This window comes from Cinclus cinclus, chromosome 29 (assembly GCF_963662255.1).
Source record: "Cinclus cinclus chromosome 29, bCinCin1.1, whole genome shotgun sequence".
Lineage (NCBI taxonomy): Eukaryota > Metazoa > Chordata > Aves > Passeriformes > Cinclidae > Cinclus > Cinclus cinclus.
Genome location: NC_085074.1, coordinates 1,234,274 through 1,246,950, shown reverse-complemented (window position 1 = coordinate 1,246,950; position 12,677 = coordinate 1,234,274). Strand labels below are relative to the sequence as shown.

Sequence of the window (12,677 nt, the reverse complement as noted above, 5' to 3'; positions counted from 1 at the left end):
ACTAGGGAGGAACTGGGGGGAAATGGGAATGAACGGGGGAGGAACTGGGGGGGAAATGGGAATGAACTGGGGAGGAACCGGGGGGGAAATGGGAATGAACTGGGGAGGAACTGGGAATGAACTGGGGAGGAACTGGGGGGGAAATGGGAATGAACGGGGGAGGAACTGGGAATGAACTGGGGAGGAACTGGGAATGAACTAGGGAGGAACTGGGGGGGAAATGGGAATGAACCGGAGAGGAACTGGGGGGAAATGGGAATGAACTGGGGAGGAACTGGGGGGAAATGGGAATGAACTGGGGAGGAACTGGGAATGAACTGGCGAGGAACTGGGGGGGAAATGGGAATGAACGGGGGAGGAACTGGGGGGAAATGGGAATGAACTGGGGAGGAACTGGGGGGGGAATGGGAAAGAACGGGGGAGGAACTGGGGGGAAATGGGAATGAACTGGGAATGAACTGGGGAGGAACTGGGCGGAAATGGGAATGAACTGGGGAGGAACTGGGGGGAAATGGGAATGAACTGGGGAGGAACTGGGAATGAACTGGCGAGGAACTGGGGGGGAAATGGGAATGAACAGGGGAGGAACTGGGGGGGAAATGGGAATGAACAGGGGAGGAACTGGGGAGAAACTGGGAAATCCCAGGAAAACTCCTGGGGAAAACTCCTGGGAACACTGGGAAGTCCCCAGGAAATCCTGGGGAAAATCCTGGGGAAACTCCCAGGAAGAACCTGGGAAAACTGGGAAAATCCTGGGAAAACTCCTGGGGAAAATCCTGGGGAAACTCCTGGGGAAACTCCTGGGAAATTCCCAGGAAATCCTGGGAAAAACCTGGAAAAACTGGCAAAACCCAATCAGCCCCCAGTGCTCGGGAGGGGAAAAAATCTGGGATGAATCCATTAATTCCTTCATCCCAAAATGAACAAATCCAAATTAATCACCAAAAAAAAAAAAAGGAAAATAAAAGATGCCAAACTCATTTTCCATCCATAAAAAAACCCCAAAACCTCCACTCCACCCAACTCCTCTGCAGCATCAGCTCCTCAAAACGAGGTGGGAAAAGGGAAAATCCAATTTTTTTTTTTTTTTTTTTTTTTTTTTTTTTTTTTTTTTTCAGGATTGAGGAGAAAATAAAGGTGGGAATTGGGATCTGACCTGGTTCTTTCCAGCGTGCTCCATGATTTTCTCGTAGACGATCTCGTTCATGATCTGGAAACGTTTGATGGCTTTTTTCTCTGTGATCCCCACGTAGGTCTGCTCCAGGGGCACGGGACGGAAACTGGGAAAGGAAAAAGTTCCAGGGAAAAGGGGGATTTGTGGAGAGATTGTGAGAAAAAAATTCCGTGGGGAAAGGGAATTAATAGAGAAAATGGGATGAAAAAATATCCATGGAAAAGAGAATTTACTGAGAAATTGGGATGAAGAAATATCCATGGGAAAGAGACTTTATGGAGAAACTGGGATGAAGAAATATCCATGGAAAAGAGAATTTATGGAGAGATTGGGATGAAGAAATATCCATGGAAAAGGGAATTTATGGAGAAACTGGGATGAAGAAATATCCATGGAAAAGAGAATTTATGGAGAAATTGGGATGAAGAAATATCCATGGAAAAGAGAATTTATGGAGAAATTGGGATGAAGAAATATCCATGGAAAAGAGAATTTATGGAGAAATTGGGATGAAGAAATATCCATGGGAAAGGGAATTCAAAGAGAAATTGTGACGCAAAATATCCGTGGAAAAGAGGAATTTATGGAGAAACCACCAAGAGAAAATATCCATGGAAAAGGAAATTTATAGAGAAATTTTGAGGAAAAAATATCCATGGAAAAGGGAATTTACGGAGAAACTGGGATGAAGAAATATCCATGGAAAAGAGAATTTATGGAGAGATTGGGATGAAGAAATATCCATGGAAAAGGGAATTTACGGAGAAACTGGGATGAAGAAATATCCATGGAAAAGAGAATTTATGGAGAGATTGTGAGAAAAAATATCCATGGGAAAGGGAATTCAAAGAGAAATTGTGAGGAAAAGAATCCGTGGGGAAAGGAAATTAATAGAGAAAATGGGATGAAAAAATATCCATGGAAAAGAGAATTTACTGAGAAATTGGGATGAAGAAATATCCATGGGAAAGAGAATTTATGGAGAAACTGGGATGAAGAAATATCCATGGAAAAGAGAATTTATGGAGAGATTGGGATGAAGAAATATCCATGGAAAAGGGAATTTATGGAGAAACTGGGATGAAGAAATATCCATGGAAAAGAGAATTTATGGAGAAATTGGGATGAAGAAATATCCATGGAAAAGAGAATTTATGGAGAAATTGGGATGAAGAAATATCCATGGAAAAGAGAATTTATGGAGAAATTGGGATGAAGAAATATCCATGGGAAAGGGAATTCAAAGAGAAATTGTGACGCAAAATATCCGTGGAAAAGAGGAATTTATGGAGAAACCACCAAGAGAAAATATCCATGGAAAAGGAAATTTATAGAGAAATTTTGAGGAAAAAATATCCATGGAAAAGGGAATTTACGGAGAAACTGGGATGAAGAAATATCCATGGAAAAGAGAATTTATGGAGAGATTGGGATGAAGAAATATCCATGGAAAAGGGAATTTACGGAGAAACTGGGATGAAGAAATATCCATGGAAAAGAGAATTTATGGAGAGATTGTGAGAAAAAATATCCATGGGAAAGGGAATTCAAAGAGAAATTGTGAGGAAAAGAATCCGTGGGGAAAGGAAATTAATAGAGAAAATGGGATGAAAAAATATCCATGGAAAAGAGAATTTACTGAGAAATTGGGATGAAGAAATATCCATGGGAAAGAGAATTTATGGAGAAACTGGGATGAAGAAATATCCATGGAAAAGAGAATTTATGGAGAGATTGGGATGAAGAAATATCCATGGGAAAGAGAATTTATGGAGAAATTGGGATGAAGAAATATCCATGGGAAAGAGAATTTATGGAGAAACTGGGATGAAGAAATATCCATGGAAAAGAGAATTTATGGAGAGATTGGGATGAAGAAATATCCATGGAAAAAAGAATTTATGGAGAAATTGGGATGAAGAAATATCCATGGGAAAGGGAATTCAAAGAGAAATTGTGACGCAAAATATCCGTGGAAAAGAGGAATTTATGGAGAAACCACCAAGAGAAAATATCCATGGAAAAGGAAATTTATAGAGAAATTTTGAGGAAAAAATATCCATGGAAAAGGGAATTTACGGAGAAACTGGGATGAAGAAATATCCATGGAAAAGAGAATTTATGGAGAGATTGGGATGAAGAAATATCCAGGGAAAAGGGAATTTATGGAGAAATTGCGATTAAAAAATCTGCGGGAAAGGGGAAGTTGTGGAGAAATTGTGATAAAAGAAATCCATGGAAAAGGGAAGTTACGGAAAAAATGGGATGAAGAAATATCCATGGAAAAAGGGAATTTATGGAGGAATTGCCAGGGCTGGAAAAGAGGGAAAATTCATTTTCCATCCATGGACAAACCAACCCAACCCTGCCCATGGCTGGAAAAGATCTGGGATTAATCCAGGTCCAATTAAACCATGGATTCCCTCATCCTGCAAAGACAATTCCTAATGAATCAGGGCTGGAAAAGTGGGAAAATTCACTTTTTGGCCTCTCAGATTCCATGGAAATCCCAAATCCTCCCAACTCAAGATCCCCAAAACGTTTTTAACAACATCGCCAAAAAAATCAACAAACGCTCAGGAGATGGAAATCCAGCTGGAAATGTGGGAAAATTCACCTTCTGTCCTCTCACGTTCCACGGAAAACCCAAACCCTCTCAACCCAACCCAACGTGAGATCCCAAAAACGCTTTTACCGACCCATCCCAAAGATCACCGAACACGTGGATGGGTGGAAAATCCAGCGGGAAATGTGGGAAAGTCACTTTTTTGTCCTCCCACATTCCATGAAAAACCCAACCTCTCCCAATCCAACCCAACCCAACGTGAGATCCCAACAACGCTTTTACCGGCCCATCCCAAAGATCAACAAACGCACGGACAGATGGAAATCCAGCTGGAAATCCAGCTGGACATGAGGGAAAAGTCACTTTTTGTCACGTTTCATGGAAAAGCCAAACCCTCCCAACCCAACCCACGCCAAGATCCCAAAAACGCTTTTACCGACCCATCCCAAAGACCAACAAACATGTGGATGGATGGAAATCCAGGTGGAAACGTGGGAAAATCACTTTTTGTACTTTCACGTTCCATGGAAAACCCAAATCCTCCCAACCCAAGATCCCCAAAACTTTTTTAACAAGACCTCAAAAAACCAACAAACGCTCAGGAGATGGAAATCCAGCTGGAAATCCAGCTGGAAGTGTGGGAAAATTCTTTTGTGGGAAAAATGTAGGGAAAAAAAAGTTTTGTCCTGTCACATTCCACGGAAAACCCAAACCCTCCCAAACCCAACCCAACCCAACGTGAGATCCCAAAAATGCTTTTACCGACCCATCCCAAAGATCAACCAACGTGTGGATGGGTGGAAATCCAGATGGAAATGTGGGAATATTCACTTTTTGTCCGCTCACATTCCATGGGAAAACCCAAACCCTCCCAACCCAAGCCGACGCGAGATCCCACCAACGCTTTGACCAACCCATCCCAAAGATCCCCGAACGCACGGACAGATGGAGATCCAGCTGCAAGTCCACCTGGATATTTTTTCCCGTTCCTTGCCGGTACCTGTTGTCGAAGTAGAAGAGGCCCTTGGCCGGGTCCACGCGCAGGAAGGTGGCCACGTCCTCGTAGTTGGGCAGGGTGGCGCTGAGCCCCACCAGCCGCACGTCCTCCTGCGTCATCTCGATGTTGCGGATGGCCCTGGCCACCAGCGACTCCAGCACGGGCCCGCGGTCGTCGTGCAGGAGGTGGATCTCGTCCTGGGAAAGGGGACAGGTCCTGGAATTCTCCCTGCTCTGCGTTTGTGGGGTCGTGCAGTGGTGGGATCCCAAAGTTCAGCGGGTTCCACCGCAGGGGATACGCTCGGACGGGTCCGACCCGGCCTCGGGCAGTTCCAGGGATTCCAGCAGCTCTGGGAATTCCATCCCAGCTCCTCACCGCCCTCCCCCTTCCCAAAATCCCATCTGAACGTGGAGATGCTAGAACAGCTTGGGTTGGAAGCGATCCCATGTTTAGATGGGATTTTGGGAACCCCCCGAGCTTCTGCTGCCCCAAACCCCAGATCCACCTTGAGGAACGTTTTGGGGGTCTCCACCCCAAATCCCACATCCACCTGCAGGAACCCCTGATGTTTGGCAGGAGCCTCAAAACCCCACAGGACCCCCGTGATGTTCTGCACCCCAAATCCCTGCAGGACCCCCTGATGTTCCCCACCCCAAATCTCAGATCCCCCCTGAGGAACCCCAAACCCTGAAGGAACTCCTGATATTCTGCAGGAACCCCAGACCCCACAGGACCCACGACGTTCCCCACCCCAAACCCCAGATCCCCCCTGCAGAACCCCAGACCCTGCAGGAACCACCTGATGCTCTGCAGGAACCCCAAATCCCCGCAGGACCCCACGTTCCCCACCCCACACCCCAGATCCCCGCAGGACCCCACGTTCCCCACCCCACACCCCAGATCCCCCCTGAGGAACCCCAAATCCCCACAGGACCCCACGTTCCCCACCCCACACCCCAAATCCCCACAGGACCCCACGTTCCCCACCCCACACCCCAGATCCCCCCTGCGGAACCCCAAATCCCTGCAGGACCCCACGTTCCCCACCCCACAGCCCAGATTCCCCCTGTGGAACCCCAAATCCCCGCAGGACCCCACATTCCCCACCCCACAGCCCAGATCCCCCCTGTGGAACCCCAAATCCCTGCAGGACCCCACGTTCCACACCCCACACCCCAGATCCCCACAGGACCCCACGTTCCCCACCCCACAGCCCAGATCCCCCCTGCGGAACCCCAAATCCCCGGACGCCAGGCTCCCGCCCCGGCGCTCACCAGGATGACCAGGCGCACCAGCTGGGTGTAGGTGCGCTCCCCGCCCTTGCGGGTGATGATGTCCCACTTCTCGGGCGTGCACACGATGATCTGCGTGGCGCTGATCTCCTCCTTGCACAGCTGGTGGTCCCCGGTCAGCTCGGCCACCGTGATCCCGTAGGTGGCCAAACGCTGGCAAGAACCCGCGGGGTGAGACCTTCCCGTGGAGGAGGGATCCCAAAATCCCACCCGAACTTCTCCTGCTGTGCTTTGAGGGTGTTCCCTCTTGTGCTGGTGTTCCCTGGGATAAGGTCCCAAATCCCACCGGGATGTCCCCCCGTGGCGGGAGCTGTGCAGAGACCCCCGATGCCCCTTTTCTCCAGGCTGAGCCCTTTCCCAGATCCCTCAGGAATTCCCCATCCCTGGATGTTCTCCAACCCCGTAACCCATCCCTGATCCCCCTTTTCTCCAGGCTGAGCCCTTTCCAGATCCCTCAGGAATTCTCCAGAGCCTTCTCCTTGTTCTCCAACTCCTTCCCCACCTCCATTCCCAAAGCCAAATCCCTCCACAATCCCAAACCTCCCTTTGGATTTGACCCCACTCATCCCAAACCTCCCTGGCACCTGATGCCAAACCTCCCAGGGATCCAACCCTGCTCATCCCAAACCTCCCTGGGACCCAATCCCAAACCTTCCCTGGGATCCAACCCTGCTCATCCCAAACCTCCCTGGGATCCAATCCCAAACCTTCCCTGGGATCCAACCCTGCTCATCCCAAACCTCCCTGGGACCCAATCCCAAACCTTCCCTGGGATCCAACCCTGCTCATCCCAAGCCACCCTTTTGATCTGATCCCAAACCTCTCCCAGACTCCAAACCTCTCCTCAATCCCAAACCTCTCCCCAGTCCCAAACCTCTCCTCAATCCCAAACCTCTCCCCAATCCCAAACCTCTCCTCAATCCCAAACCTCTCCCCAATCCCAAACCTCTCCCCAATCCCAAACCTCTCCTCACTCCCAAACCTCTCCCCAATCCCAAACCTCTCCTCAATCCCAAACCTCTCCCAGACCCCAAACATCTCCCAGACCCCAAACCTCTCCTCAATCCCAAACCTCTCCCCAATCCCAAACCTCTCCTCAATCCCAAACCTCTCCCCAATCCCAAACCTCTCCCAGACCCCAAACCTCTCCCCAGACCCCAAACCTCTCCTCAATCCCAAACCTCTCCCAGACCCCAAACCTCTCCCAGACCCCAAACCTCTCCCAGACCCCAAACCTCTCCCCAGTCCCAAACCTCTCCTCAATCCCAAACCTCTCCCCAATCCCAAACCTCTCCCCAATCCCAAACCTCTCCTCAATCCCAAACCTCTCCCCAATCCCAAACCTCTCCCAGACCCCAAACCTCTCCCCAGACCCCAAACCTCTCCTCAATCCCAAACCTCTCCCCAATCCCAAACCTCTCCCAGACCCCAAACCTCTCCCAGACCCCAAACCTCTCCCCGATCCCAAACCTCTCCTCAATCCCAAACCTCTCCCAGACCCCAAACCTCTCCCAGACCCCAAACCTCTCCCCCATCCCAAACCTCTCCCCAGACCCCAAACCTCTCCTCAATCCCAAACCTCTCCTCAATCCCAAACCTCTCCCCATCCCCAAACCTCTCCCCGACCCCAAACCTCTCGCAGACCCCAAATCTCTCCCAGACCCCAAACCTCTCCCACGGCCCCTACCCCAAACCTCTCCCCAATCCCAAACCTCTCCCACGGCCCCGATCCCACAGCTCTCCCGATCCCAACGTCCCGGTCGCGCCGCCCCCCACCTTGCCGAAGCTCCCGACCATCTCCTGCACCAGGGACCTCATGGGTGCGATGTAGATGATCTTGAACTCCTCCACGTTGATGGTGCCGTCCATGTTGATGTGTTTGCCGATCTCCCTCAGCATGCACATCAGCGCCACGTTCGTCTTCCCCGCGCCCTGCAACGGCCCCGGGGTCACCCCAAAAAAGCCCAGAATTCCCCCCAAAAAATCCTGGAATTCCCCCCCAAAAAAGGAGCGGAATTCCCTGCACCTCCATCCCAAAAAAATCCCGGAATTCCCCAGGAAAAAGGGTCACCCAGCGCCATGTTCTTCTTCCCCACACCCTGGAATGTCACCAGGGTCACCCAAAAAATCCTGGAATTCCCCCGAAAAAATCCCAGAATTCCCTGCAAATCCATCCCAAAAAAATCCCAGAATTGCCTCCAAAAAAATCCAGAATTCTCCCCAAAAAATCCTGGAATTCTCCAGGGAGAAGGGTCACCCAGCACCACGTTCATCTTCTCCGCACCCTGGAATGCCACCAGGGTCACCAAAAAAATCCCGGAATTCCCTGCACATCCATCCCAAAAAATCCCAGAACTGCCTCCAAAAAATCCCAGAATTCTCCAGGGAAAAGGGTCACCCAGCACCATGTTTGTGTTCCCCATGCCCTGGAACAGCCTCGGGGTCACCCCAAAAAAATCCTGGAATTCCCTGCACATCCATCCCAAAAAATCCCGGAATTCTCCAGGGAACAGGTTCACCCAGCGCCACGTTCTTCTTCCCTGTGCCCTGAAAGGCCTCGTGGGTCACCCCAGAAAACCCCAAAAATCTCAATCTGTCCAGCCCAAAAAATTCCTGGGAATCCACCCCGAAATCCTGTGAAATCCACCCCGAAATCCCAGGAATCCAACCCAAAATCCCGGAGGCACCCCAAAATGCCAGGAATCCACTCCAGAATCCAGGAAAGCACCCAAAGTCTTGGGAATTCATCCCAAAATCCCATAAGCACCCCGGAATTCTGGGAATCCACTCCAGAATCTTAGGAAAGAATCTCAAAATCTTGGCAATGCACCCCAAAATCCTAAGAATCCCCCCCACAGAATCCCGAAGAACAAGCCCAAATTCACAGGAATACCCCAAAATCCTGGGAATTCCCCATGAAATCCCCCCAAACCCCCAAAGAACTACACTGAATTCCCAGCAATCCCCCCCAAATTCCTATAAATCCCCTCAAAATCCCAGAAATCCACCCCAAATTCCCAGAAATCCCCCAGAATTTCCAGCCATCCATCCCAGAATTCCCAGAATCCCCCAGAATTCCCAGCCATCCATCCCAAATTCCCAGAAATCCATCCTCCAGAAATCCCAGCAATCCACCCCCCAGAATTCCCTGAAATCCATCCCAGAATTCCTGGAATCCCCCTGGAATTCCCAGAATCCTCTGGAATTCCCATCCATCTATTCCAGAATTCCCATCCATCCATCCGGAATTCCCATCCATCCATCTCAGAATTCCCATCCATCCCAAATTCCCATCCACCCATCCCTGAATTCTCAGAATCCCCTGGCATTCCCATCCATTCATCCAGAATTCCCATCCACCCGGAATTCCAATCCATCTATCCCAAATTCCCATCCATCCACCCAGAATTCCCAGAATCCCCCGGAATTCCCCGCTCCCGTCCCGCTCTCCCGGCCCTCACGGTGGGAGCACACAGCAGCAGGTTCTCATCCGACTCCATCCCAGAATTCCCATCCATCCCAAATTCCCATCCATCCATCTGGAATTCCCAGAATCCCCCGGAATTCCCAGAATCCCCCGGAATTCCCCGCTCCCGTCCCGCTCTCCCGGCCCTCACGGTGGGAGCACACAGCAGCAGGTTCTCATCCGACTCCATCCCAGAATTCCAATCCATCTATCCCAAATTCCCATCCATCCATCTGGAATTCCCAGAATCCCCCGGAATTCCCAGAATCCCCCGGAATTCCCCGCTCCCGTCCCGCTCTCCCGGCCCTCACGGTGGGAGCACACAGCAGCAGGTTCTCATCCGACTCCATCCCAGAATTCCCATCCATCCACCCGGAATTCCCAGAATCCCCCAGAATTCCCAGAGTCCCCCGGAATTCCCAGAGTCCCCCAGAATTCCCAGAATCCCCCGGAATTCCCCGCTCCCGTCCCGCTCTCCCGGCCCTCACGGTGGGAGCACACAGCAGCAGGTTCTCATCCGACTCCATCCCAGAATTCCCATCCATCCCAAATTCCCATCCATCCATCTGGAATTCCCAGAATCCCCCGGAATTCCCAGAATCCCCCGGAATTCCCCGCTCCCGTCCCGCTCTCCCGGCCCTCACGGTGGGAGCACACAGCAGCAGGTTCTCATCCGACTCCATCCCAGAATTCCCATCCATCCATCTGGAATTCCCAGAATCCCCCGGAATTCCCAGAATCCCCCGGAATTCCCCGCTCCCGTCCCGCTCTCCCGGCCCTCACGGTGGGAGCACACAGCAGCAGGTTCTCATCCGACTCCATCCCAAATTCCCATCCATCCATCTCGGAATTCCCAGAATCCCCCGGAATTCCCAGAATCCCCCGGAATTCCCCGCTCCCGTCCCGCTCTCCCGGCCCTCACGGTGGGAGCACACAGCAGCAGGTTCTCATCCGACTCCAGCGCCGCCCGGAACAGTTTGCTCTGGATCCTGTTCAGGGTTTTGAACCCCTCGAACCCGGCCTGGGCGTACTTGGGCAGCTTCTCCACAGAAACCAATTGCTGGGGAAAAAAAAATATGGAAAAACTCAGTTTGGGATGTGGGAAAAATGGGGAAAAAATCGTGGAGCTGTTTGGGGCAGGAGCAAAGCGATCCCGCTCAGGAAAAGTGCACGGACACAGAAATTCCAGTTGTTCCAAAGGGAGAATTCGGAGTTAATGGTGGTTGGGAAATAGAGAAAAAGTTGATTTTTGGTCTCTCAGGTTTTATGGAAAAACCAAATCGTCAAATTCAAACTGATCCCGATGTTCAGGGTGGGAAAAATCTGGAATTAAACGAGGCACAAAAATTCCCGAGTGCCAGAAGGACAATTCCTAATTAATCAGGGCTGGAAAAGAGGGAAAACTCATTTTTTATCCTCTCAGATTCCATGGAAAACCCAAATCCTGAAATCCAACTCAATCCCGGTGTTCAAGGTGGGAGAAATTATGGATGCACAAAAAATTCCCTCATCCTAAAAGGACAATTCCTAATTAATCAGAGCTGGAGAAAAGGGAAAATTCATTTTTCATACTCTCAGATTCAATGGAAAATTCCAATTTTCAATTTATTCCCAGCTCCAGGAAAAGCAGAGCTCAACAAAACCCTGGAGGAGAAACTGGGCACAGGAGGAGCAGTGGGAAAAGGGGAATTGGGAAGTTCCTGCAGAAATGGGGAAATTGTGGGGTCAGAAATGGGGAAGGAGGGAGGGGTTGGCAAATTACAGAACCCTGCAATGGTTCTGGTGGGAAAGGAGCTTAAATCCCATCCCAGGAGGCTCCAATTACCCAAAAAAAAAAAAAAAATCTGCTTTTCCTGGAGCACGGTTTTAAAATAAAAGCTGCATTTCCTGGTGCCAAATATTCCACAAAATCTGCTTTTCCTGGAGCCTGATTTCCCAAAAAAAAAAGCTGCTTTTCGTGGTACCCAATTTCCCAGGAAATCTGATTTTCCAGGTCCAAATTTCCTGAGAAAGTTGCTTTTCCTGGCACCAAATATTCCAGAAAAGCTGCTTTTCCTGGTGCCAAATTAAAAAAAAAAAAAAAAGAAAAAGAAAATCTGCATTTTATGTTACTCAGTTTCGCAGGAAAGCTGCTTTTCCTGGTCCCTAATTTCCAAAGAAAGTTGCTTTTCCTGGTACCAAATATCCCACAAAATCTGCTTTTCCTAGAGCCTGAATTCCCAAAAAAAGCTGCATTTTCTGGTACCCAATTTCCCAGGAAATCTGCTTTTCCTGGTCCCTAATTTCCCGAGAAATCTGATTTTCCTGCCTCCTGATTTCCCAGAGAAGCTGCTTTTCCTGGTGTTTAATTTCCTGAGAAAGCTGCTATTCCTGGCACCAAACATTCCAGAAAAGCTGCTTTTCTTGGTGCCCAGTTTTCCAAAAAACCTGATTTTTCCTGGAGCTTGATTTCCTTAAAAACCTGCATTTTCTGGTACCAAGTTCCTCAGGAAAGCTGCTGTTCCTGGTCCTCAGTTTCCTGAGAAAGTTGCTATTCCTGACAACAAATATTCCAGAAAAGTTGCTTTTCCTGGTCCCCAGTTTCCCCCCGAAGTTGCTTTTCCTGGTGCTCAATTTCTTTTTCCTTTGCCTGGACTCAGCAAAACTCCCAGGATGCAAATATCCCAGGAAATCTGCTTTTCCTGCTGCCTGATTTCCCAGGAATGTTTTGGCTGGAAGGGATTTGAAAGCCCCTAAAAAGCATGGAGCTTCCACTGGCCCAGATTCCAACACAGCCTTGGACATTCCCAGGGATGCAGGGGCAGCCCCGGCTCCTCTGGGAATTCCATCCCAGCCAGGAATTCCATCCCCAAATCCCATTTCCATCTCCAGTTTCCCACTCCCTGTGTCCTGTCCCTCCATCCCTGATCCCAATCCTCTCCAGCTCTCCTGGAGCCCCTTTAGGCTCTGGAAAAGAACTCTCAGCTCTCCTTGGAGCTCTCCCTTTTCCAATTGAAGATTTTTGGGAATATTTGGGTTGGAAAAGCTGGAATCCCAATCCATGCAGCTCTGAGCTGCCAACACTGTGAAAAATCCTTGTGAGAAATGAGAATAAATCAATTTCCCTGCTTCATTTTTTGCGGAAAAAAAAGGGTCTGGAAAGAGCAGGATTTGGCCCAGATGCCACCCTGACCTTGGACATT

General features: G+C 49.7%; 1 protein-coding gene across 3 annotated transcripts in view; it reads right to left on the bottom strand.

Moving 5' to 3' along the window:
- SNRNP200 (small nuclear ribonucleoprotein U5 subunit 200) overlaps window positions 1-12,677 on the bottom strand; it is a 72,111-nt gene that overhangs the window by 38,921 nt on the left and 20,513 nt on the right. For all 3 annotated transcript variants that reach the window (XR_009934062.1, XM_062510779.1, XM_062510780.1), the window contains exons 12-16: window positions 10,418-10,555; window positions 7,806-7,961; window positions 6,012-6,182; window positions 4,741-4,934; window positions 1,157-1,280 (exon numbers count right to left, since the gene is read on the bottom strand). Coding sequence is in view for 2 of the 3 variants with exons in the window: in XM_062510779.1 (XP_062366763.1) it covers window positions 1,157-1,280; window positions 4,741-4,934; window positions 6,012-6,182; window positions 7,806-7,961; window positions 10,418-10,555 (783 nt within the window). In the remaining variant the exon portion in view is untranslated. The remainder of the gene's footprint in view (window positions 1-1,156; window positions 1,281-4,740; window positions 4,935-6,011; window positions 6,183-7,805; window positions 7,962-10,417; window positions 10,556-12,677) is intronic.